The sequence below is a fragment of the Prionailurus viverrinus genome, chromosome A2 (assembly GCF_022837055.1).
Source record: "Prionailurus viverrinus isolate Anna chromosome A2, UM_Priviv_1.0, whole genome shotgun sequence".
NCBI classification, from domain to species: Eukaryota; Metazoa; Chordata; class Mammalia; order Carnivora; family Felidae; genus Prionailurus; species Prionailurus viverrinus.
In genome coordinates this window covers 59,292,400-59,317,060 of record NC_062562.1, presented here as the reverse complement: position 1 = coordinate 59,317,060, position 24,661 = coordinate 59,292,400, and the positions used below count along the sequence as shown (strand labels likewise).

The 24,661-nt window shown below is 49.7% G+C and overlaps 1 protein-coding gene across 5 annotated transcripts in view; it reads right to left on the bottom strand.

The window, feature by feature from the left end:
- Nucleotides 1–3,250: 3,250 nt before the first annotated feature.
- The window catches only part of ALDH1L1 (aldehyde dehydrogenase 1 family member L1), a 141,833-nt gene continuing 120,422 nt past the window's right edge, over nucleotides 3,251–24,661 (bottom strand). For 4 of the 5 annotated variants that reach the window (XM_047849812.1, XM_047849810.1, XM_047849814.1 and 1 more), the window contains 7 exons: nucleotides 16,908–17,001; nucleotides 14,394–14,493; nucleotides 13,011–13,109; nucleotides 9,897–10,062; nucleotides 6,758–6,863; nucleotides 5,384–5,583; nucleotides 3,251–3,580 (listed from right to left, as the gene is read on the bottom strand). In XM_047849812.1, coding sequence (XP_047705768.1) covers nucleotides 3,525–3,580; nucleotides 5,384–5,583; nucleotides 6,758–6,863; nucleotides 9,897–10,062; nucleotides 13,011–13,109; nucleotides 14,394–14,493; nucleotides 16,908–17,001 — 821 coding nt within the window. In that variant the 3' untranslated portion in view covers nucleotides 3,251–3,524. The remainder of the gene's footprint in view (nucleotides 3,581–5,383; nucleotides 5,584–6,757; nucleotides 6,864–9,896; nucleotides 10,063–13,010; nucleotides 13,110–14,393; nucleotides 14,494–16,907; nucleotides 17,002–24,661) is intronic. The other variant, XM_047849813.1, reaches the window with a different exon arrangement.

Genomic DNA, 24,661 nt, shown 5'->3' with positions numbered 1-24,661 from the left:
TGGGAATTCTGTCTTTCTTCAGGTCAGCCATGGACCCATGCAAACTTGGGGGTTCTAGAACTCAAGAAAGAAGGGGATAAAGGAATGGAAATGCATAAACTGATAGTCTTACCATTCTTACTGTGAGATAATAGAAAATGTGTACTGGTCTCTGCCCATGGTTCCTGGCACAGAGCTCCTGACACCCTTGTAATTTCCTAAGTGATAAGAACGCTAATATTTGTCTCTGACCCTGACACAGTGCTCCCCAAACCCTTGTAATTGCCCAAGTGAGAAGGGCATAGGAGCATCTTTTATTCTATTGAGGTGACTCTGGGCGGGCTCCCAGATGGCAGCCAATCACCAAAAAGACCAAGCCATGATTAGAAACTTGGCATTTTCACCCCCTCCTGCCCCACCAAACCAATCTCCAGAGAGGGGAGAGTGGCTAGAAATGGAGTTAACGATGAGTCATGACTATGTGAGGAAGTGGCCATAAAAATCCCAGCAGTATGGGTTTTGGAGAGCTTCCAGTCCTGGTAAAGACATCCACACTGTGTGTGAGAGGGGACTGTGGCTCACCCCAACTCCACAGATACAGAAACTCCCATGCTCAGGACCCTCCCAGACCTCACCCTATGCATCTCTTCATCTGGCTATTCATCTGTATCCTTTATCATATCCTTATTAAAGTGGCAAATGTGTTTCCCGAGTTCTGTGAGCTGCTCTAGAAAATTAATGGAACTCAAAGTGGGACTCATGGGAACCTCCGATTTATAGCCAAATCAGATACAAGTTGTGGGTAACCTGGACACCTACTACTTGTGACTGACATCTAAAGTAGGTTGGAACAGTATTTTGGAGTTGAGCTCTTAACCTGTGGGATCTGACACTGTCTGTGATGGATAGTGTCGACAGTTGAGTTAAATTGTAGGACACGCAGCTTGTGTCACAGAGAATTGCTTGATGTGGGAAACACCCCCCACATTTGGTGACCAGAAGCATCAGAAGTGAAGTGTTCTATGTAAATGTAAAGGAGACACAATAGGAAAGAAGTATATAGGAAGGGAAAGCAGGGTAGTTTTTCTCAAGTACTTACCTTATAGTTTCAGAAGAATTCTTGAAGAGAGGAGAAGGTAGAAAGGTAGGAGCCCAGTTGTGCACATTCAAACCAGAGGTGTCAAGATGCAAGTGTAGTGGGGCGACCTGGCTGAAACCAAGCTCTGTGTGTGTGTCTAAAGAGGGGAGAAGAAGGTTTCTGGGCTCAATTTGGGTTTGGATCAGTCTGCGCTCCAAATGTTTCCTGCTCTTCTACTGTGAAGAGCTGTTTGCAGGGAAGACAGGGCTGACCCCTCCAGACGCTGGGCAGGCTTCTGGCTCATTAGTTGGACCCCCTTGGCCCTGGGGCTGTTTGAGGTGAAACAAAGGGGACCTGGGAAAGGGGAAGATAAGGGACTCATCTTGTTGGATGTGTGTTAAGGCAGATCTGCACCCCTTTGGGACAGGAAAATTCTTCTCAGCATGCCTAAATGGCTAGACCAGTTGAACATCTGACTCTTGATTTAGGCTCATGATCCAACAATTTGTGGGATGGAAACCTACATTGGGCTCTGCTTGTAGCCTGCTTAGGGTTCTCTGTTTCTGTTTAAGATCCCTTCTCTCTCTGCCCCTTCCCCACTCACACACTCATGCTCCCTCTCTCAAAATAAATAAATGAACTTAAAATAAGCGGGTGGGGAAGAAGGTCTTCTCTCAGAGAAGTGGTTCTCTGCCATCAATCATCACGATCAATTCCCAGGGAGGAAACAGGGTCCAAGAGGCTTAGGCTGAGGTGAACAACACATTTCTTCCCTTCTGTGGGCATGAGCATTGAGACCACAGTTCTGGTGGTGGGGTGAGCTGGCCCTGCTGCAAGCAGCCTGGTGGGAAATGGATACAAGTGCCTCCCATGGGGCCTACACTTCAAGGCTATGGGTCTGGGCTTCAGGATTCTGAGTTGGCTCATGGAGTAAGAGTTGTCAGTTCTTCATGACCCTCTAAGAAGCCCTTATGAGAAGTTACAGCCTCCTGGCAGTGGTACATGGGGGTTGATAGAAGAGCCCACTTCCTGCTTGGGCTACAGCGGACATGGGGAGGTAGAGGACCCCCACCCCAAGACAGGAGCAGTAGCCAGTGGATTAACTTGCTCCCCCCAGACCACAGCAGCTAAGGCCTGTCAAAGAGCAAATCCAAGTGGGCCTGACCCCCAGCAATGGAGGGAGTCAGGAACTCAATACTGAGGGGCTCTCAGAGGGGTGAATTGCTCTGTAGGCAGAAAGGGCTTCAGAGTCCTTCTCACTCAGAAACTAGAGGGAATGCAATTTCAAGTGGTCTTGTAACCTTGGGCAAGTAAATGTCTCTGCCTCAATTTCCTTGTTTATAAATGGGGACAAAAGCAGTTGGGGTAATGGAAGGATTAAATGAGAATACATAGTGAGGGCCTGGAACCTCCATGCCTCCAGTTAGTACTCAGTGAACTACTGCTTCTCACTACTATTACCACTCACTGTTACCAGGGTAGTCTGGACGGGCCTTCTGTAAAAGTGTGTCCTGAAAGGAAGAGAAGCCATCATGGAAGGTAGCCAGGCATAGGGACCTCCCATTGCGGGAGGGAGATTTCATAGGTCCTGGGGGACAGACTTGGCTAAAGGAGGAGGACTGAAGATGCTCCCAGATGAGCAGAGGCTGGGCCAGGACACTCCCAGCATGGCCAGGACTTGCAGGGGGAGGAGGGGAACTTCAGAGGGGCAGAGCCGGGTAGGTGTGGAGGGGTGGGATGCCGAGCAGAGTGCCATGTGGAGTAAACTGGGGCAACAGCAGGTAAGTGAAGGTGTAATGTTTGTGCCCTCAGGAGTGGGAGTGCAGAAGGGAGGGCCCCAGAGTCCTGCGGGGTGACAGAAAAAGGAGTGAACAAAGTGGAGGGCTGGGCAGGCCGGGCCCTGTCCCATCCAGGGAGGCTGCTGCAACACAGGGAGACAGCTGCATCCTGGCACGACGCTTCTGCTGCCCATCCTTCTTCCTCTGCTCTGCATTTCCCAGGGATCACGCCACAAATATCTCACACTCCTAGCTTCATCTCAGCACCCATCTTCTCAGGCTGAAGCTGATGAACATTTTTTACTCCAGCACCTCTCCCCAGGACACCTTCCTTGGGCAATGCCACTCGAGTGCCAGGACTTGCAGGGTCACCAGGGGTACCCACAGAGGGAGTGGAGAGACACGGAAGTCCTGCTGCCACTGGTCAGAACCTTTATTCGCCTTGGGGCCAGTTTCTCACCCAAAGGGCACTGTGATTGGGCAAGGGTGGTGCTGTCCCAGCAGGGACAGAGAGTGTGGACAGGAAGGTTTCCAACAGTGTCTCAAGTGGGGTGCTGTGCACTCGGGAGGGGGTGAGAGCATGAGACCTCTGGGGGAGCAGCCTAGGCCTCCCCTTGAGAGGGCAGGCCCGGTTGTGCAGGGCGAGGACACATCGTAGAGAGTGGGGCATTCTCTCAGGACATCTTTCTTCAGTACTCAAAAGTAACTGTCTTGACCCGCAGGTACTCGTTCAGGGCCTCCTCTCCTGCAAGACACCATGTGCCATTGGGAAACATCCTCACAGCAGCCCCTACAGCAGGCCTGACACTGTTCTGAGCACTGCACCCCTGTTGTCACACAGATCCATGCAGCAACCATGTGGGGTCAGCTTAGGCTCAGCCCCAGTTACAGATGAGAAGCTGAGGCCCTGGGGGGTCAGGAATAAGTTGGGTGGATAGGGGGAGGTGAGGATTCCACCACAGGCATCAGAGTACAGACCAATCTGGGGCAAATGTTCCAGAAACTTCCCTCCTCTGACTACCTCCTCTCGAGGGATGGCAGCCCCATCAGCCAGAGGGCAGCCAAGAGGCTCTTTTGGGGCCCTTACTAACCAGAGGTGCCTGTCCCCACTGCTGCCCCCCAGCTAATTCCAGGTCATGCCGTTACTAGGAAAGGGAACTCACAGGCACCCAGAAGCTGGCTGTGTTCTGCAGCTGTATGTCTGGCCCCATGACCAGTATGTTGGGTCTGTGGTTGCCTGACATCTCCCCCACCCACTAAGGTTAGCTCCAGGAGCCACACTTCACCAGACAGGGCCTGCTGAGTTCTCTTGGCTCAGCCTCAATGGGCTATTGGGGATGCCTGGTTTATGTGCACAGGACACTGGGGATGAGGTGGCAGCAGAGAGGATGAGCTTGAGGAGCTCGGGGGGCATAACCTTAAGTGCCAGAGATTAGACCCTGGAGACTTGGCACCCACAGTCTCCTGGATGACAATAGCCCTTGCATATTTCCATGGAGGACACCAAGAAGAGGAGGTGGGAAGAGGTGGCAGATAAGGACAAATGGAGCAGGACTGTCCAACATCACACCTGTGCACGTGCATGTGAGCGAGTCCCACCTCTGTGTGCACAGTGTGGTACCAGGCTTTGGGGGATGTTGTTGGGGTCCCTTTAACCAGCACCTTTGGGGTTTCCCACAGCATGTGAAGGATGGATGGAGGGGTGGGAGAGAAAACAAAATAGCAACCACCTCCCTGAGGATCCTGAGCTGGGTTCAGATATGGAGTGTTGGGAGACAGCTGCTCTCCCACGCCTTGCCCCCCTCACCACGGCTGGGCCTCAGAGGTAGAATCCCCAACTGGAACCAGTCTTCAACTGCTAGACTCCATAGTGCCAGGATGGGGAGAGTGGCACTCATCCTAAATCATGCAACAGCCCAGGGAAAGAGGAGTGCCAGACCAGATCTCCACTTCTCCTGGCAGGCCAGGCGGGTTGTATGTGGCTACTTGCTTGGGTGACATTGTCTCTACACTGGGGACTCACACCGCCCCATAGGCCTCCATACTCAGCCTCCATGGCTTCCCCTATTTCTGTGGATGAAGCTCTGACCATGGCCACCAGGACACTGCTCTCTGGCCCCTGCCAGCCTCCCTAGCCTCTTCTCCTCCGGCCTTCCTGTCCCTGAACTCAGGCCCTTCTCTGCAGCTCCAAGACCAAAGCTGGTCTCTCAAGACCTGCTATCCCCTCTGCCAGGAGAACACACCCTCAGGTCTTTATTCTGCCTCTTCCAGACACTGGTGTCTCAGTGCAGGCACCTCCTCCTGGGAAAGGCCCACCCTGGTCCCCGCTAAAGTCACCTTCCCAGTCTCCTGGCCAGATCACTCTGTCTTGTCTGCTTCCTGCAGTCCTCACTTTCTAGCAGGATCTTGCATACCGCCTGAATTATCGCCTGTCCCCTCTTGGTAAGAGGCGAGCACTGGCAGCCATCTTGTCAGTGCTACACCCCTGGCCCCCAGGACTGGGCGGGCGGGGGCCAAGAGGCCTTACAGGTGTTCAGGATTAGGTTACCAAGGTCTTTGCCAAAGCCGGACTGCTTGAACCCTCCGAAGGGAGCGGCCACGTCGGTCTTGTTGTATGTGTTGACAAACACGGTGCCTGCCCCCAGCTTGTCACTAACATACAGGGCCTTGTTGATGTCCCTGGTGAAGACGCCAGAAGCCAGGCCAAATTCTGTCGCATTGGCCCGAGACAGCACGGTGTCCACGTCACTGCGGGGAAAACCCAGGAAGAACTCTGTGAAGAAGGTCATGGGGCCACCTGAGGCATGGGATGCAGGGAGACCTACCCCCCTCCTCCAAGGGGAGGTGCCACCCACTCCAAGCTTCCCATAGCATGCAGGACCCTCTGAGAAATCATGCTGGGCCGACAGCAAGTATGGAGGAGATAGGGCAGCTGAGAGAAGAGGAAAGAATGACAGGGAGGAGGCAGAGTAAAGTCAGACCATTCTGGTCATCATGGGTGAACCCCTCACTTTATAGACCAGGGGATAGGAGCCCAGAGAGTGGGACAGGCTCAAGCCACACCCACATGGAAAGGAACACCTGTCAGGCATTCCTCATGGAGCTGCCCTGGGGGCGTCCCCACCACAGACATTATAGGCTTGAAGATTCAGCACAATATTTGCTTGGTAGATGGCAGAAAAGTGTCTCATTCTAACACAGCATGTGAAGATAATTTTGATAATTTTTTGACAGCTGGAAGTATGGTGTATTGAGGATGAGGTGCCATTCTAGAATCTGCTCAGAGGTGCTACTTTGAAAAATAATAGTCAGGAAAAGAACCTGTGGTAAAGCAATTATGGCCAGTCCCTATTCCCCTCCTGGCCTCGATGACTTGCTGGACCAATAGGAGAGGGGAAAGTGAAGTTCCAGGGTGCCTGAGGCTGACTGATGGTTCTTGAGGAGGCTTACATCTTCCACTGGCCCTCTTTGGGTGAGTGAGGTGCCAAGCAGCAACTGCCATGCCACGGAAAGCCTAAGGGGAGGCCCTGACATGGAGGTAGAGATGGCCAGTCCCATCGAATGTTGACCAAATTGAAGATTCACAAGTGAAATAAGTAACTTGTTATTCCAAGCCACTGGGGTTTGGGATGGTTTCTTACACAGCAGTGGATAATGGGAACAGGACCAGCAGGCTGTGAGAGGCATCAGAGAGATGAAGTGGATGCTCTCAGTTGGACCCAGCCCTCCTGGACCTCCTGGGACTCTCCTAACTTCAGTGGTTGACAAGGACTGGGAAGACTAGGCTAGGCTTCATCCTTAGCCTCCACCCCACCTGAATTCTCCTTCTGGCCACACCCGCCACCCACAAAGCTCAAGGGAAGAACCCAGTAAAGCATGGAAGAGGATCCGGTTCTCAAGAGACATAAGCAGGGCACACTACCCATCAGCAAACCGAGAGATGATCATGATGGGCCCAAAGGACTCCTCCTTGGCTATGAACATGTGGTCCTCCACATCCGTGAAAACAGTTGGCTCGAAGAAGAAACCTAAGGGGGAGACAGAGGTCCATGGTGTGTAGGTGGGTGGTCCTCTCCCAGGCCAGACCTGGTCCTGTTGGCCACCATGCACACATTCCCACTCTGGCACTGCAATTTGTGACACCTGTGTGGTAAAGACCACATGCTGTGGGTGCCTTTCCTGCCTCAGGAATATGAGTCCATGGGATTATCACAACTCTTTCAACTAAACGTTGCTGAGGAAAATGAGGCTAATGCTCAGTGTTGGTCTGTGATAGAACAGCGATTCTGTACCTAGTATAGCCCTTCATGTGGCTCTCCATCAGTCCCTGTGGAGTAGGTTGAGTAGGGGGAGGTCGGACACGAGTTCTGATAGACAGGATCTCCCAGAACTGCTTCCCATCTCCTTCCAGACACCTCAGTGTGGGTGCTGATGCCCCAGGCACAGAGGCAAGTGCCTCCTGCTCTCCTGTCAACACATGCCCACCACCTACTCCCATCCAGACTGCCGCCCCTACAGGCCCTGGTTCTAGGTGGAACCACCTCTGACCGCAGAAATGCTTCCTCTATTTCTCCTCTAGAAACAGAGTGCAGGGGCCCTGAGACCCTACCTGACTGAGATTTCATTTAGCCTCACTAGGGAAAATTGAGAGACGTGAAATTTTCTCTTTCTGGTTTTTAGAAAAACAAAAAGAAATTAACTTTAAAAGTAACTTAAGGGGCACCCGGGTGGCTCAGTCGGTTAAGCGGCTGACTTCGGCTCAGGTCACGATCTCACGGTCCGTGAGTTCGAGCCCCGCGTGGGACTCTGTGCTGACCGCTCAGAGCCTGGAGCCTGTTTCAGATTCTGTGTCTCCCTCTCTCTCTGACCCTCCCCCGTTCATGCTCTGTCTCTCTCTGTCTCAAAAATAAATAAACATTAAAAAAAAATTAAAAAAAAAATTTAAAGTAGCTTAAATAAAATATTCCATATTTTTCACACATTTGTAAATTATATTGTAACATTAATTACAATTTTTAAAACCAAAGTTAGGTATGAGGGGTGCCTAGGTGGCTCAGTCGGTTAGGCATCCAACTTTGGCTCAGGTCATGATGTCGTGGTTCGTGAATTCGAGCCCTGTGTCCGGCTCTGTGCTGACAGCTCAGAGCCTGGAGCCTGCTTCAGATTCCATGTCTCCTCTCTCTCTGCCCCTCCCCCACTCACACTGTCTCTCTCTCCCTCTCTCTCTTTCTCAAAAATAAATACTCTTTTTAAAAGTTAGGTATGAACACATATTGGCTCATGTGGTGTGTGGTCTGTATTCACTCAATCTGCAAACGAACTGTTGCCCATCAGGTGCTGGAGGCTCTGGGCTGGCCAGGCTCTGTCCCTTTCCTGTTCCTTCATACTCTTCTCTGCCCTTCTGGGCCCCATGAGGGGGACTGTATGCCCACGCTCCCTCATCTTCTGGCTTCTAGTAGAGTTTGTACCCCATAGCTCTACCCCTCACCAGATACCAGGAATTCTATGCCCTCCTCTTGGCCCTCAGGCCAGGGGGTGGTGATGGTGGCTCCCCGCTGTTCCTGGTTTCGAGGCAATGCACTCCCTTCCCTCACTGCTCTGCAAATCATGCCTTCAGTTCACTCTCTCCAATCAGCCTCTGAACTCTGCAGAGAGTGGCAGTCAGTGGCTATACAATTGTCACCGTAGAAGATGCCAGGGAGCAGCTGTGACACAGGAGCACATATGGTCTGGGTCTGGCTGTTATTTGAGCTGGTTGGTGTATTCACCAGGTGGTGAAATGGGAGCTGGTTGCTCATCAGAGGAGCAGAAAATGCACAGGGAGCAAGAAAAGGTGAGATGTATTCAGAGAGAATAAAAAATGGCTGGAGCATGTGTCATGGGCAAGCAAGTTAGAAACAGATCATGGAAGACCCTGTGTATGAAGTGAGGAGATTGAGCTTGTCACTGCAGGGGGATGGGTCCCTGTAGAAATTGCTCCAATGTTGGGGAAGATATAAGCAGACTTCTGGCAGCTACATGAGTGAAGGGTTAGCATGGCTCAAGAGGTTCCTCAGGAAGCAGACATGATGGTCCAGGCAGGACAAGCTGTGGAGAGTTGGCAGGATGGTAGGAGGGATGCAGGGCAGGCAAGAAAGATTTTTAATTTAAGAGAATCAGGCAGTTAATTTAGAGTAGAGGGTCAAGAAAAGAGAGGAGTCTAATATTCATTGTTTCCTTCCCTCCTTCATTCCATGAAATTAACTCAGGTTTCATATGAGTCTCAGTGCTGGCATGAAGGACCTAAGGGTGTAGACAGAGACAGACACAGTGTCTTTCCCCATGTAGCAGGCAGTCTAACAAGGAAGCAGTTCAAATAGTCCATGCTGCAGCTCCTGCTCCTCTGGCTCCAGTGACTTGATCAGATGGAAGATTCCAGAGAGGCAGGTGTATGCCTGGGTCAGGTTGGGGCTGGGGGAACTCAGATGTGACGGATTCGGTACCCATTCATTTCAAAGGGGCTGTGGACATACAGGTGGAGGTGTCCAGGTGGGCAGGATTTCTGGATGAGGAGGAGCTTGGAGACAGATATTTGGGAGGGTACGAGCCACTGCAGGGGGTGAGATCCTCCAGGGAAAGTGTCTGCCATAAGCAACACGCCAAGCTCAGGAGAGACTTGAGCATACCTCCATTTAAGGGACAGGTGGTGAGGGAGGTTCAGTGAAGAGTGGCCACTGAGAAGTAATGCCAAAGATAGAAAGCCATGAAAGCCAGTGCCATGGAATCCATAGGAAGAGAGAATTTCAAGGATGCACAGAGGTTTATGGCAAATTAAAGTCCACTATGATACACATTAAACCAGCACTGACTGGATTTCAGCTTTGCTGTCTTCACCTTGCCAGCACATGCCTGGTCTGGCAGGTGTCCAGATAGCCAAGGCCATGGCATCCAGTGTCACAGATGGGCCCTGCGGCCTGGGAGCCTAACCATGGCCTTCACATGCCTCCAATTAGAAGTAGACAGGAAACCAGAGGCCACGCTACTGGCCTTTCAGTTCACCCAAGTGGAGTGCTCTGACTGACCTGGCCGAGGGACTTGACTCCCACCACAGACCAACGTGGCCCCTTCCTCCACGCCACGCTGGCAGTACTCTATTAGCTTCCGTAGGTGGGCTTGGTGGTTCTGCGGCCCATGGTTGGTGTCCCGGTCTAAAGGGTTACCGATCTTCATCCTCTTCACCTCTTCTACCTGTGGAAAGTTCTCCCAGTCAGGTCCTGCTCAGGTGCCCAAGTTCCTGGCAATGCTCCAAACCTGACCCACTGACATTTTTGCATTTGGCCTCCAGCCACTGGCCCCTGAAGAAATTCCACACACCCTCAGGATGTTCCATATTCTGGTTCCAAACCTGCCTTCCAAGCTGAAACCCAAGATGTATCCTATGTGCAAGGAGACCTGAGTGTAGCATCAGATGAGCTGGGAAAACAGAGGTGTCCAGGGATATGGGTGAGGGCCGGACATGGGGTTGGGGGTGGTGTCAACAGAGTGTGTCTCTACACTGGTCCTGTGCCCAGCTTCACAGGCCAAGAAGCTGAAAGAACATTTGTCTGGGGATTCCAGAACATGGGATGGGGATGGGGATGGGGCCAGGGAACACCAGTCCTGCTGCAATGCCCCGGTGGTAAGAATAGAGCAGAGGGGCCTGGGCCTTGAGTCCACCCAACTCCTGCTCCCACTTCTGCCTGCTTCAGGGCCCAGCTTCAGGGTCTCCTCCTTCCAGGAAGCCTTCCCTGTTGCCTCAGCCAACACAAAAGTCTTTGCTGCCTGGAGACGCAGGTCTGGGTCTCCACAAAGGATGTGCCAGGTGGTGTCTGCTGGATTCTGGGGCTGAATGCAGAGAGTCATAAAAGCCTCTGAGTATGGGATGCTGTGCTATGGAAAAGAACTCAGGTGGCATAACCAGTGGAATGTAGACATCAGAACTTCTGGGCTCCAGGCTAGGATCCACCCCTTCCATTTTTCTCTCTCCAGGCTCCTTCCTTGGTTTCCTAAAATCAAACAAGGTCATCTACACCCTCCCTGTGGCTGCATCAAGGTCAGGCCTGACTGGCCATCTCCTCTACCTCTGAGGCGAGGGCTGTCTCACTCCTCCATTCAGGCTCTGCGCACACACTCCAGACAGGCCTAATCAGATGCAGCAGACACTCAAGTCCCCGAGGAACACCCTCTGCCCTTTCACCAAGAACCCCTTCTCTGTGCTGAAGGGGGTCCCCATCTCCTGCTTTGCTCCCCTTCTCTGCTCTCACTTGGCCACCCTCCACCCAATCTTCCTAAGACTCCAAGAGCAACAGTGCTGAGTGTCCTGAGTGCACATCTCCCTTGCTATATTTGGGAACTGAGATGATCCTGACAGTTATCCTGGGATTCTGACCCCTGACCTCATCCTGCAGGGGTTCCATAACTCTCTTGCAGACTCCAGAAGGGTTGTACTCCCCATAACCACATCCACTCAGTGAGACGCCCCCTCCATCATGATTCCCCATCCATGTCCCAGGTTCAGCTATTCCTGTGCTGGGCGTGTCACAGCGAAGGACTTGCTCAACCAGGCTGCCCAGCTCCCAAACTACAGTGGGTTATACACCCACTGTATGCACTTCCCATCGGGGTGGAGCTGGTTTCCCACCCTTTCAAACTGGGGTGGCCTGTGACTTGCTTTGGCAGGTAGAATGTGGCACGAACAACCTTTGAGAGATCCAAGAGGGCTCTCAACTCCTGCTCTCACTCTTGGGAATCCTGCCACTGGCCCCGCATGTGCCCGAGCACACACTGTGAGAGGAAGCAACACAAGGACAAAGATGAGCCTCCCCAGTGCAGCCACCAGTGCTCCTGCCGGCCACAGATGCACGAGCCAACCTCAGGTGAACCTGGGTTGGTGCCCACGGTGCCAACCCACAGGACTATGACTGCACGAACAGCATTTACCAAAGCCATCAAGTTTGGGGACTAGCTTATGACATGGAAAAAGCTGTTACTCTCCCTTTTCTAGAAGGTCTGCTCCTTTCCTCCCTGCCTTTCATATTTTTACCCATTATGCAAGACCCCCTCCAGGGACACCTGGGTGATTCAGTGGGTTAAGTGTCCAACTTTCAGTTTCGAACCAGGTAGTGATCTCGCTGTTTGTGGGATCGAGCCCCATGTTGGGCTTTACACTGACAGCATGGAGCCTGCTTGGGATTCTCTCTCTCTCTGTCTGTGCCTCTCCCACAGAAGTGCACATGCACTCTCTCTCTCTAAAACAAAAGACCTTCTCCAGAACTCCTTCTGAACACCTGTCCTGCCTTGTCTCAGTCCTGCTCTCTCTTTTTTCCTGGCTTCGTACAGTGTGTTTAAATCTGCACACAGGTGTTGTGTTCCAGCATCCCCTCCCTTACCCACTGTGATCAGACTCTCCTTTCCAGGATGTGGGGAAGGGCTCTTGGCTGAAGCTGAGCCAACCAGAGCCCTGTGGGTCCTGCAATCACTAAATGGACCAGAGATGGACCTGGGACCCAGTCATGCCAACCAACATCCTCCCCCACAGCCTTTTCTAACAGAGTCAGTGGGGACAGGGTGACTTTCCCTCTGGTTCTATGCTATCAGCGCCATGCCTCTGTGGGCACCCATCCCACAGCAGCCATGAGAAGTGGTTGCTGATGGTCCCAGGTCCCAGGGAGAACTCCTCTAGTCCATGAACACTCACAGCCAACAACTGTTGAGAGGGGATAAAAGCCTGGCCCCTTGACCCAGGGGTACACCTAAGAGCTGTCCTTCTTGCTCCAGAGCTCCTACATGTGGGTCAGGCTAGGGCTGGATGTCACTTGAGACCATGTCCTGTCTCTGTCCTCTCCTAGTCCCTCTCACCTCTTAGTCTTCACCTGAGAGCTCATCCTTAGTAAGCCACATGCACCTGAATTCCTGGCTCAGGCTTCACTGCTGCAGACGTGCCCTAGCACAGGCCCTTTCTGGTTATGCCAGTGTGAGCTGCAGGGTTGCTATTTCTTGCTGAAACAATAAAAACCAGTAAAAATGATATGGCTTTGCCTGAGGGTTTCCTTGCTCAGATGAACAGTGCCCGACTCCACCTGGCCCAGCCCTGTCTCCCTGTCCCCAACCCCCTGCAGCCCAAGTCTTCCTGGTGAGGACTCTTCAGCATAACTTACCACCTTCTGCACAAAGTGGTCGTGGATCGAGTCCTCTATGAAGAGCCGGCCCGCCGCAATGCAGTTCTCACCTTTGTTGAAGAAGACAGAGCTCATCCCCTTCAGAGAATGGATAAAGATGCTGGCTTACAACCTCTCCCAAGGCACCATCCCCCCACATCCCATCGGCCCCAGGTACCCCCTTCCTATAAGGAAGGGGAGAATGTGTATGTCTTGACCTTTGATGGGATGGTGGGCCAGACCCAGCCAGTGCTGGGCATACAGGCTCCACTCATTCCTCAGTCACCTCAAGAGGAGAGATGAGTCCCATCCCCTGGGGACACCTGTGTCCACACTGCAGAGAGTGGAGCACAAGTGGGAGTCGGGGAGTGAGCCTGGAGACCCTGTATACAGGCATGCTCCCTGGGGTGATACAGGAGGGGTCAGAACTCACCCTCTTGTGGCTGAGCCTGGAGGGTCTGTTAGCTTGGAGCAGGCAGCAGCCCCATGTCTTTGAGGGACAAGGTGCCAGCTCAGGCCTGAGAGAACTCCTGGCAGGGGTCCAGAATGACTGCCCTCAGTGGCTCAAGGGAGCCTGTATTTTGGACCTGGGGAGCCCTATGTGGGGGGCCAGGGGAGGAGGGTGAGCCTGACTGCTCTGGGTCAAGCTCAGCTCTCATGGCAGCTGGGATTGCACTGCCCAATGACATGGTCTGGGCCGCTGGCCCTGCAGCAGTGGCCTTGGCACCAGGGTCAAGACCCTTGGGCTGATGTACTTGTCTCCCTCAGCTTCCTTGAGGCTGTACTCTCTTTCCTGTCCATGCTGGGTGTCACATTGTGCTTCAAGACACCTTGACACTTAGACAGAATGGGGCATATTTGGGCACATGGTTGAACATGGCCTTACTGGCTTGCTCCCAAAGTGTGGAGAGGGGGACTGAGGCATAAGAATGAGTGACAATACGAACATAAGGACAACTGACACACAGCACCTGCTACATCTTCTAAGCCCTTCAGACTTACTAGCATGTTGAATCGCTATAACAACCATAGGTGTATTCTCCCCATGATACAGGTGAGAACGCAGGGCCAGAAAAGTTAAGTAACTTGCCTGAGGCTGCCCAATGAGTCAGTGGTGGAACTGGGCAAACAGACATAGCAAAAAGGAAAGGTTTTCATGCTGACCAGAACAGATGGGAACATGGCTAACATTTCCCATTCGGTGAAGCTGATTTCAAATCCTGACAGTTATGAAACTTCTCGGGAAGTTTGTTTTTCTGGAAGGCATATGGAATTCTTTGTCGTCTAGGCCCCTTCCTGCCAGTCTAGGCCAATTTTGTGAGTTTGTGGAATCAGCGATGGGCACCCCATGTCCACCCCCACCCCCCTCAGGCCGGCCCTCACCATCTGCACAGCCTTGCTGAGGTCACAGTCAGCAAAGATGATGAGGGGCGACTTCCCGCCCAGCTCCAGGGAGACCTTCTTCACGTTACTCAGGGCGCAGCTGAAAGGGACATAGGTTGGTAGGGCTGAGTCCCTGGGAGATGGGGACACAGGGGCTCCAGGTGGAGGAGCCGAGGGAAGCTCCAAAGCATGCTGTACTCAAAGAGCAAGAAGAGGGTCAGAGGGGGCTTCTCCCCACTCCCACACTCATCTGCTCTCCCTGCCTCACTCCTCTCTCCACACCACTGCCTTCCTCCTCCTCCACACCCAGGCTATGCCCACAGTGGGGTCTTTGCTCTCACAGCCCCCTCAGGACCCTTCCTGCTTCACATATCCTTGAACTTGGTTCATCACTTCCTTCTGGCCTCTGCTCCAATGTCCCCTTGCTGGGGTGCCTGCCCTGGTTGCTCCCTATAAATTGCATGCTCCTGAGCTCTGTGCCTGATGTGCTTTGCTGTGTGGAGTATTTGTGTCTAACCCTGCCCATCAGAGAATAAGCCCCACCAGGGTGGACAGGCATGTGTCTGGTCATGCAGCTGTGTCTATCCAATGAATAAACCAAACACAGAACCATTCCCCCGTTGGGGTGGCTACAGTGCCATAGGGCCTTTGTTCCCTTGGATGTTTAGTGACAGGTGCAAACAGAGAGAAGTTGGGGGTCCTTCGCATGCTATATCAGTGGGCACAAAGTGGACTTACTGATACTGTCCTCAAAGGGACACTCACAGGAGTGGGCCAGTGAAACACAAGCATGGCACAGGGTGGGAGTGGTGGGGGGGTCTCCTCGCTCAGGACTTACCCAGGAAGAAGGCTCTCATCTCAGGCACCAGCCTCAGGGTATTCTTGGAATGTCCTCAGAAGATGGCAGTCCCTGAGCCACAGGACACCCACCCAAGCCCTCCTGCCCTGAAGTCCTCAGAGCTGACATTTACTGAGCCCTCACTCACCCTAGCACATATGTGCTTACATAGGACTATCGCCTACACAGCATTGGGAAGACCAGCTGATTTACTTGTAAATCAACTGCTGTGACTACTTGCAGTTAGCCCCTGCCCCCACTCCCGCATCCATCCATCTGCACCCCAACTATCAGTCCTGCACCACCACCAGCCTCCCTCTCTTCAATGCTGAGGCTTGCTCTGCTGCACTCAAAACACTTCAGAGTTGCTCTTCCTGGACCCATTCACAGGCTGTGATGTCAGTCTCCACTGACCCTAAAGATACACTCTACCAGCCACATTGGCTGTGGCTCCTGGCCCAGAAAAGGATGCCATGTAAAGCTGCTGTGATCCTCATAAACATGGTGCCCACTTAAGGAAGGCACCAGGGCCCAGGATGCACCCTGTCCCACAGAGAGCATGTGTGGGGCCAAGGGGTGAGAACCCCATCTTGTGGGGGCACAGAGAGGCCCCTGGAGAGCAGGGTCATGGGCTACAGAAGTGTCCCAGGGAAAAATAACACTGCTCTGCACTGGGGGCTACAATAAGGTGGTGTTTTAACACAAGAGAAGCCTTTCTCCCATGTAATTGTCATGTCGTAGTTGGACTGCTCTGGAAGGTCTCACACACGAGTCTTACAGCACAGGCAGTGGTGGGTGGTCATGTGACCTCAGAGAAAGGCATCACTATGTCCAACAGAAACTCCAGCTCCTCTCTATTTGTAACTATTACTCAAATACACATGCCTGAAACCCATCCCCAGAATTCAGCTTCAGTGGGGTCGTGCTGGGGCATCCAGTGTTTGTCTTGGGACAGCCAGAGCTATGAGGTACTGTGCTGCAGTCCAGCCCTGTCTGTAGCCCCAAGCTTGTTGTTTGCACAAACCAGCACCTCGGAGCATGCAAACTCAACTGGTGGGGAAATTGAGGCCCGGAGGGTCAGGGCTTGGCCCTGGTCCTATCATGAATTATTAACAGAGCCAGGGCATAGAAACCCAGGTGGTTTGAGGCAAGTCCCGGGAAAAAGAGACAAAAGGATGTTCTAGAACAGGGCTGTCCAATAGAATAGAACAAAAGCCTCAGAGACCAGCCACAAATGTAAGAGAATTTTTTTTTTTTACTAACCACTAAAAAACAAAAGTAAATTCCTTTTAGTTTTAAAAGAAACACTAAGAAGAAACCAATGAAATTAATTTAAATGTATTTAACCCAATTCATAAATTATTTCAAACTGCCATCAATATAAAGTTATTAATGAGCTACTTTGGGCACTAAGTTTTCAAAATCCAGGGGGCCTTTGACACTTGAAGCCCATCTCAATTCAGAGCAGCTCTGTCCCAAGTGGCCATGCATGCTCAGGGCCCCAAATCGCATGGAGCCTCCAACACCCCAGGTCTGAGTATGCTCCATGGAGCAGCTGCACTGGCCTCCACAGGGGCTGGTCAGAAACTCAGACACTGGGCCTGGACCTGCCTCAAGCTCACACACAGCACTGTCCACATCTTCACACTGTGACTAGGGGTACCCCCAACACCTACCTTTTCATGATGTGTTTTCCCACCTCTGTGGAACCTGTGAACCCAATTTTCCGCACATCGGGATGGTCTGAGAGTCTCTGGCCAACCAGCGAGCCTGCAGGTTGGAGTCAGTGAGGGAGTCAGGGCAGCCAGCAGGTGCTGAGGGTGAGGTACAAGCTCTGCCACCCCTCACACGTGCCTCTTTAGGCCAGGCCTCTCGGCTGTGCACCCCAAGTACTTAGTACCCTCCATGCCCGGGGCTTATTCCCTCTCTGCTGTGGGCAGAATTGCATGCCCTAAAAATTCATTATGTCAACCTCTAGTACCTCAGATCTGACTGTGTTGGAGACAGGGTCTTTAAAGAGGTAAGTTAAAATAAGGCCATCTTCTCCTTTCTTCAACGCACACTGTCTCCTCAGCTTGACCTCACCCTGGCTCGCCTCTTCAAATGCCATCTTCAGACACATCATCCTCTAAATCTGCCTGCGATCTGGATCCATTTATGATTCCTCTGACTGCTCGGCATCTCCACTTGGATGCCTTGCAGCCTCTCATATTCAACATATTTGACACTGAACTCTTAACCTTTCCCCAGATGTGTTCCTTCTCCAGGTTCTCCATTTCAGTAAACAACCTCTCTTTGCAACCAGTTGTTCAAGCCAAGAACTGGGAGTCAGTCTTGATACTTACGTCCCTTTCCCACCTTATCAACTGCCTATTCCTGGTCTCCTCCACCCAGTCACCCCTTCATTTCCATGGCTCTCCTGCCTCTGAGGTTGTAAAACTGCATGTGCCCAGGTGCACCTGTGAAGATTCTGGTTCAGTTGGTTTGAAGTGGGACACTCTCATCCTCTACATATAGTTAAGAAACTAATTCCATTCCACAATTCTTGTTAAAAAGAAAATAACTGTTTGTGAAAGAAAATATTTCCAAAGACACATCTGATAAAGGACTGCTATCCAAAATATACAAAGATCTCGAGGCGCCTGTGTGGTTCAGTTGGTTGAGTGTCCAACTTTGGCTCAGGTCATGATCTCATGGTTATGAGTTTTGAGCCCCACATCAGGCTCTGTCCTGACAGCTCAGAACCTGAAGCCTGCTTCAGATTCTGTGTCTCCCTCTCTCTTTGTCTCTGTCTCTAAAAATAAATGAACATTAAAAAATATATATACAAAGATCTCAAAAAAAGAATCAACACTAAGAAAGTAAACCACCCAATGAAAAAATTGCACAGGCAGTGTCTGTACACACACCACATCAAGAAGATATACTGATGGCAGATAAGTATATGTAGAGATGCTCAATATATGTCATTAGGGATTGCAAATTAAAACAACAATGAGGGGCGCCTGGGTGGCGCAGTTGGTTAAGCGTCCGACTTCAGCCAGGTCACGATCTCGCGGTCCGGGAGTTCGAGCTCCGTGTCAGGCTCTGGGCTGATGGCTCGGAGCCTGGAGCCTGTTTCCCATTCTGTGTCTCCCTCTCTCTCTGCCCCTCCCCCATTCATGCTCTGTCTCTCTCTGTCCCAAAAATAAATAAAAACGTTGAAAAAAAATTAAAAAAAAAAACACAACGAGACACAACTACACAATTATTAGAATGGCCAAAATCCAATACACTGACAGCACCAAATGCTAGAGAGGATGTGGAGAAAGAGGAACTCTCATTCATTACTGGTAGGAATGCAAAGTGGGTCAATTGCTTTGTGAGGCAGTTTGGTCATTTCTTACAAAAGTAAACATAACCTGCTCTCTCCCCGGTATCTCACCGCTGCATCAGTGCAGTTAGGCATCAGCAAATTAATGAGAGGAGAGAGGAGGCCCGTGCTCTTGGGCACCCGCAGGAACTTACTCCAGCTCCAGACACACCGTAAACACTTTCATCTAACGGAAGATAAGCTGTGAAATCGGATTTCTGAACCACAAGACACTTGTGTAAAAACTGCATTCCATGCCAGGCCTGAAATGTTCCAAAGCTCAGTTCACTATCAGCATCCCAGGTGGTGCAATTAATAAAGAGCTAGCGTGGGGCCACTGGCACAAACAAGGCAGCTCCTTAGAACCTGAACTTCCTATTTGTTCCATTCCTTGGGTAGATAACGCCTGTTAATTACTCTGGAGGTTTTGTTAGAACATTCTATCTGGTCTCGCTGGATCAAGCTCTCCTCTCCAGATCGCCCTATATGGGGAACTGAAAATAATCCTCGTTTCAATGAAATTATTTTGGCGAGGAGAGAGGGAAGATGGCGGCGTAGGAGGACGCTGGGCTCACCGCGCGTCCTGCTGATCACTTAGATTCCACCTACACCTGCCTAAATAACCCAGAAAACCGCCAGAGGATTAGCAGAACGGAGTCACCGGAGCCAAGCGCAGACGAGAGGCCCACGACGGAAGAGGGAGGCGGTGCGCGCTCCACAGACTGGCGGGAGGGAGCCGGGGCAGAGGGGCGGCTTGCCGGCAAAGCAGAGCCCCTGACTCTGGCTGGTAAAAGCGGAGGGGCCTGACGGACTGTGTTCCCACAGCAAGCGCGACTTAACATCTGGGAGGTCATAAGTTAACAGCTCTGCTCGGAAAGCGGGAAGGCTGGAGGACAAAGGGAGGGAGAGCTGCTGAGCCCCGGGACGACAGAACTCAGTTTGGTGGGGAACAAAGGCGCTCGCCAGCGCCATCTCCCCCGCCCATCCCCCAGCCAAAATCCCAAAGAGAACCAGTTCCTGCCAGGGAACTTGCTCGCTCTGTGCAAACACCCAACTCTGTGCTTCTGCGGAGCCAAACCTCCGGCAGCGGATCTGACTCCCTCCCGCTGCCACAGGGCCCCTCCTGAAGTGGATCACCTAAGGAGAAGCGAGCTAAGCCTGCCCCTCCTGCCCCTGTGCACCTTGCCTACCCACCCCAGCTAATACGCCAGATCCCAAGCATCACAAGCCTGGCAGTGTGCAAGTAGCCCAGATGGGCCACGCCTCCCCACAGTGAATCCCGCCCCTAGGAGAGGGGAAGAGAAGGCACACACCAGTCTGACTGTGGCCCCAGCGGTGGGCTGGGGGCAGACATCAGGTCGGACTGCGGCCCCGCCCACCAACTCCAGTTATACACCACAGCACAGGGGAAGTGCCCTGCAGGTCCTCAGCACTCCAGGTACTATCCAAAATGACCAAGCGGAAGAATTCCCCTCAGAAGAATCTCCAGGAAATAACAACAGCTAATGAACTGATCAAAAAGGATTTAAATAATATAACAGAAAGTGAATTTAGAATAATAGTCATAAGATTAATCGCTGGGCTTGAAAACAGTATAGAGGACAGCAGAGAATCTCTTGCTATAGAGATCAAGGGACTAAGGAACAGTCACGAGGAGCTGAAAAGCGCTTTAAACGAAATGCAAAACAAAATGGAAACGACGACAGCTCGGATTGAAGAGGCAGAGGAGAGAATAGGTGAACTAGAAGATAAAGTTACGGGAAAAGAGGAAGCTGAGAGAAAGAGAGATAAAAAAATCCAGGAGTATGAGGGGAAAATTAGAGAACTAAGTGATACACTAAAAAGAAATAATATACGCATAATTGGTATCCCAGAGGAGGAAGAGAGAGGGAAAGGTGCTGAAGGGTACTTGAAGAAATTATAGCTGAGAACTTCCCTGAACTGGGGAAGGAAATAGGCATTGAAATCCAAGAGGCACAGAGAACTCCCTTCAGATGTAACTTGAATCGATCTTCTGCATGACATATCATAGTGAAACTGGCAAAATACAAGGATAAAGAGAAAATTCTGAAAGCAGCAAGGGATAAACATGCCCTCACGTATAAAGGGAGACCTATAAGACTCGTGACTGATCTCTCTTTTGAAACTTGGCAGGCCAGAAAGATTGGCACCAGATCTTCAGTGTGCTAAACAGAAAAAATATGCAGCCGAGAATCCTTTATCCAGCAAGTCTCTCATTTAGAATAGAAGGAGAGATAAAGGTCTTCCCAAACAAACAAAAACTGAAGGAATTTGTCACCACTAAACCAGCCCTACAAGAGATCCTAAGGGGGACCCTGTGAGACAAAGTACCAGAGACATCACTACAAGCAAAAAACATACAGACATCACAATGACTCTAAACCCGTATCTTTCTATAATAACACTGAATGTAAATGGATTAAATGCGCCAACCAAAAGACATAGGGTATCAGAATGGATAAAAAAACATGACCCATCTATTTGCTGTCTACAAGAGACTCGTTTTAGACCTGAGGACACCTTTAGATTGAGAGTGAGGGGATGGAGAACTATTTATCATGCTACTGGAAGCCAAAAGAAAGCTGGAGTAGCCATACTTATATCAGACAAACTAGACTTTAAATTAAAGGCTGTAACAAGAGATGAAGAAGGGCATTATATAATAATTACAGGGTCTATCCATCAGGAAGAGCTAACAATTATAAATGTCTATGCGCCGAATACCAGAGCCCCCAAATATATAAAACAATTAGTCATAAACATAAGCAACCTTATTGATACGAATGTGGTAATTGCAGGGGACTTTAACACCCCACTTACAGAAATGGATAGATCATCTAGACACACGGTCAGGAAAGAAACAAGGGCCCTGAATGATACATTGGATCAGATGGACTTGACAGATATATTTAGAACTCTGCATCCCAAAGCAACAGAATATACTTTCTTCTCGAGTGCACATGGAACATTCTCCAAGATAGATCCTATACTGGGTCACAAAACAGCCCTTCATAAGTTTACAAGAATTGAAATGATACCATGCATACTTTCAGACCACAATGCCATGAAGCTTGAAATCAACCACAGGAAAAAGTCTGGAAAACCTCCAAAAGCATGGAGGTTAAAGAACACCCTACTAACGAATGAGTGGGTCAACCAGGCAATTAGAGAAGAAATAAAAAAATATATGGAAACAAACGAAAATGAAAATACAACAATCCAAACGCTTTGGGACGCAGCGAAGGCAGTCCTGAGAGGAAAATACATTGCAATCCAGGCCTATCTCAAGAAACAAGAAAAATCCCAAATACAAAATCTAACAGCACACCTAAAGAAAATAGAAGCAGAACAGCAAAGGCAGCCTAAACCCAGCAGAAGAAGAGAAATAATAAAGATCAGAGCAGAATTAAACAATATAGAATCTAAAAAAACTGTAGAGCAGATCAACGAAACCAAGAGTTGGTTTTTTGAAAACATAAACAAAATTGACAAACCTCTAGCCAGGCTTCTCAAAAAGAAAAGAGAGATGACCCAAATAGATAAAATCATGAATGAAAATGGAATTGTTACAACCAAACCCTCAGAGATACAAACAATTATCAGGGAATACTATGAAAAATTATATGCCAACAAATTGGACAACCTGGAAGAAATGGACAAATTCCTAAACACCCACACTCTTCCAAAACTCAATCAGGAGGAAATAGAAAGCTTGAACAGACCCATAACCAGCGAAGAAATTGAATCGGTTATCAAAAATCTCCCAACAAATAAGAGTCCAGGACCAGATGGCTTCCCAGGGGAGTTCTACCAGACATTTAAAGCAGAGATAATACCTATCCTTCTCAAGCTATTCCAAGAAATAGAAAGGGAAGGAAAACTTCCAGACTCATTCTATGAAGCCAGTATTACTTTGATTCCTAAACCAGACAGAGACCCAGTAAAAAAAGAGAACTACAGGCCAATATCCCTGATGAATATGGATGCAAAAATTCTCAATAAGATACTAGCAAATCGAATTCAATAGCATATAAAAAGAATTATTCACCATGATCAAGTGGGATTCATTCCTGGGATGCAGGGCTGGTTCAACATTTGCAAATCAATCAACGTGATACATCACATTAACAAAATAAAAGAGAAGAACCATATGATCCTGTCAATCGATGCAGAAAAGGCCTTTGACAAAATCCAGCACCCTTTCTTAATAAAAACCCTTGAGAAAGTCGGGATAGAAGGAACATACTTAAAGATCATAAAAGCCATTTATGAAAAGCCCACAGCTAACATCATCCTCAACGGGGAAAAAGTGAGAGCTTTTTCCCTGAGATCAGGAACACGACAGGGATGCCCACTCTCACCACTGTTGTTTAACATAGTGCTGGAAGTTCTAGCATCAGCAATCAGACAACAAAAGGAAATCAAAGGCATCAAAATTGGCAAAGATGAAGTCAAGCTTTCGCTTTTTGCAGATGACATGATATTATACATGGAAAATCCGATAGACTGATACATGAATTCAGCAAAGTTGCAGGATACAAAATCAATGTACAGAAATCAGTTGCATTCTTATACACTAACAATGAAGCCACAGAAAGACAAATAAAGAAACTGATCCCATTCACAATTGCACCAAGAAGCATAAAATACCTAGGAATAAATCTAACCAAAGATGTAAAGGATCTGTATGCTGAAAACTATAGAAAGCTTATGAAGGTAATTGAAGAAGATTTAAAGAAATGGAAAGACATTCCCTGCTCATGGATTGGAAGAGTAAATATTGTCAAAATGTCAACACTACCCAAAGCTATCTACACATTCAATGCAATCCCAATGCAAATTGCACCAGCATTCTTCTCGAAACTAGAACAAGCAATCCTAAAATTCATATGGAACCACAAAAGGCCGCGAATAGCCAAAGTAATTTTGAAGAAGACCAAAGCAGGAGGCATCACAATCCCAGACTTTAGCCTCTACTACAAAGCTGTCATCATCAAGACAGCATGGTATTGGCACAAAAACAGACACATAGACCAATGGAATAGAATAGAAACCCCAGAACTAGACCCACAAACGTATGGCCAACTCATCTTTGACAAAGCAGGAAAGAACATCCAATGGAGAAAAGACAGTCTCTTTAACAAATGGTGCTGGGAGAACTGGACAGCAACATGCAGAAGGTTGAAACTAGACCACTTTCTCACACCATTCACAAAAATAAACTCAAAATGGATAAAGGACCTGAATGTGAGACAGGAAACCATCAAAACCTTAGAGGAGAAAGCAGGAAAAGACCTCTCTGACCTCAGCCGTAGCAATCTCTTACTCGACACATCCCCAAAGGCAAGGGAATTAAAAGTAAAAGTGAATTACTGGGACCTTATGAAGAGAAAAGGCTTCTGCACAGCAAAGGAAACAACCAACAAAACTAAAAGGCAACCAACGGAATGGGAAAAGATATTTGCAAATGACATATTGGACAAAGGGCTAGTATCCAAAATCTATAAAGAGCTCACCAAACTCCACACCCGAAAAACAAATAACCCAGTGAAGAAATGGGCAGAAAACATGAATAGACACTTCTCTAAAGAAGACATCCGGATGGCCAACAGGCACATGAAAAGATGTTCAACGTCGCTCCTCATCAGGGAAATAGAAATCAAAACCACACTCAGGTATCACCTCACGCCAGTCAGAATGGCCAAAATGAACAAATCAGGAGACTATAGATGCTGGAGAGGATGTGGAGAAACGGGAACCCTCTTGCACTGTTGGTGGGAATGCAAATTGGTGCAGCCGCTCTGGAAAGCAGTGTGGAGGTTCCTCAAAAAATTAAAAATAGACCTACCCTATGACCCAGCAATAGCACTGCTAGGAATTTACCCAAGGGATACAGGAGTGCTGATGCATAGGGGCACTTGTACCCCAATGTTTATAGCAGCACTCTCAACAATAGCCAAATTATGGAAAGAGCCTAAATGTCCATCAACTGATGAATGGATAAAGAAATTGTGGCTTATATACACAATGGAATACTATGTGGCAATGAGAAAAAAT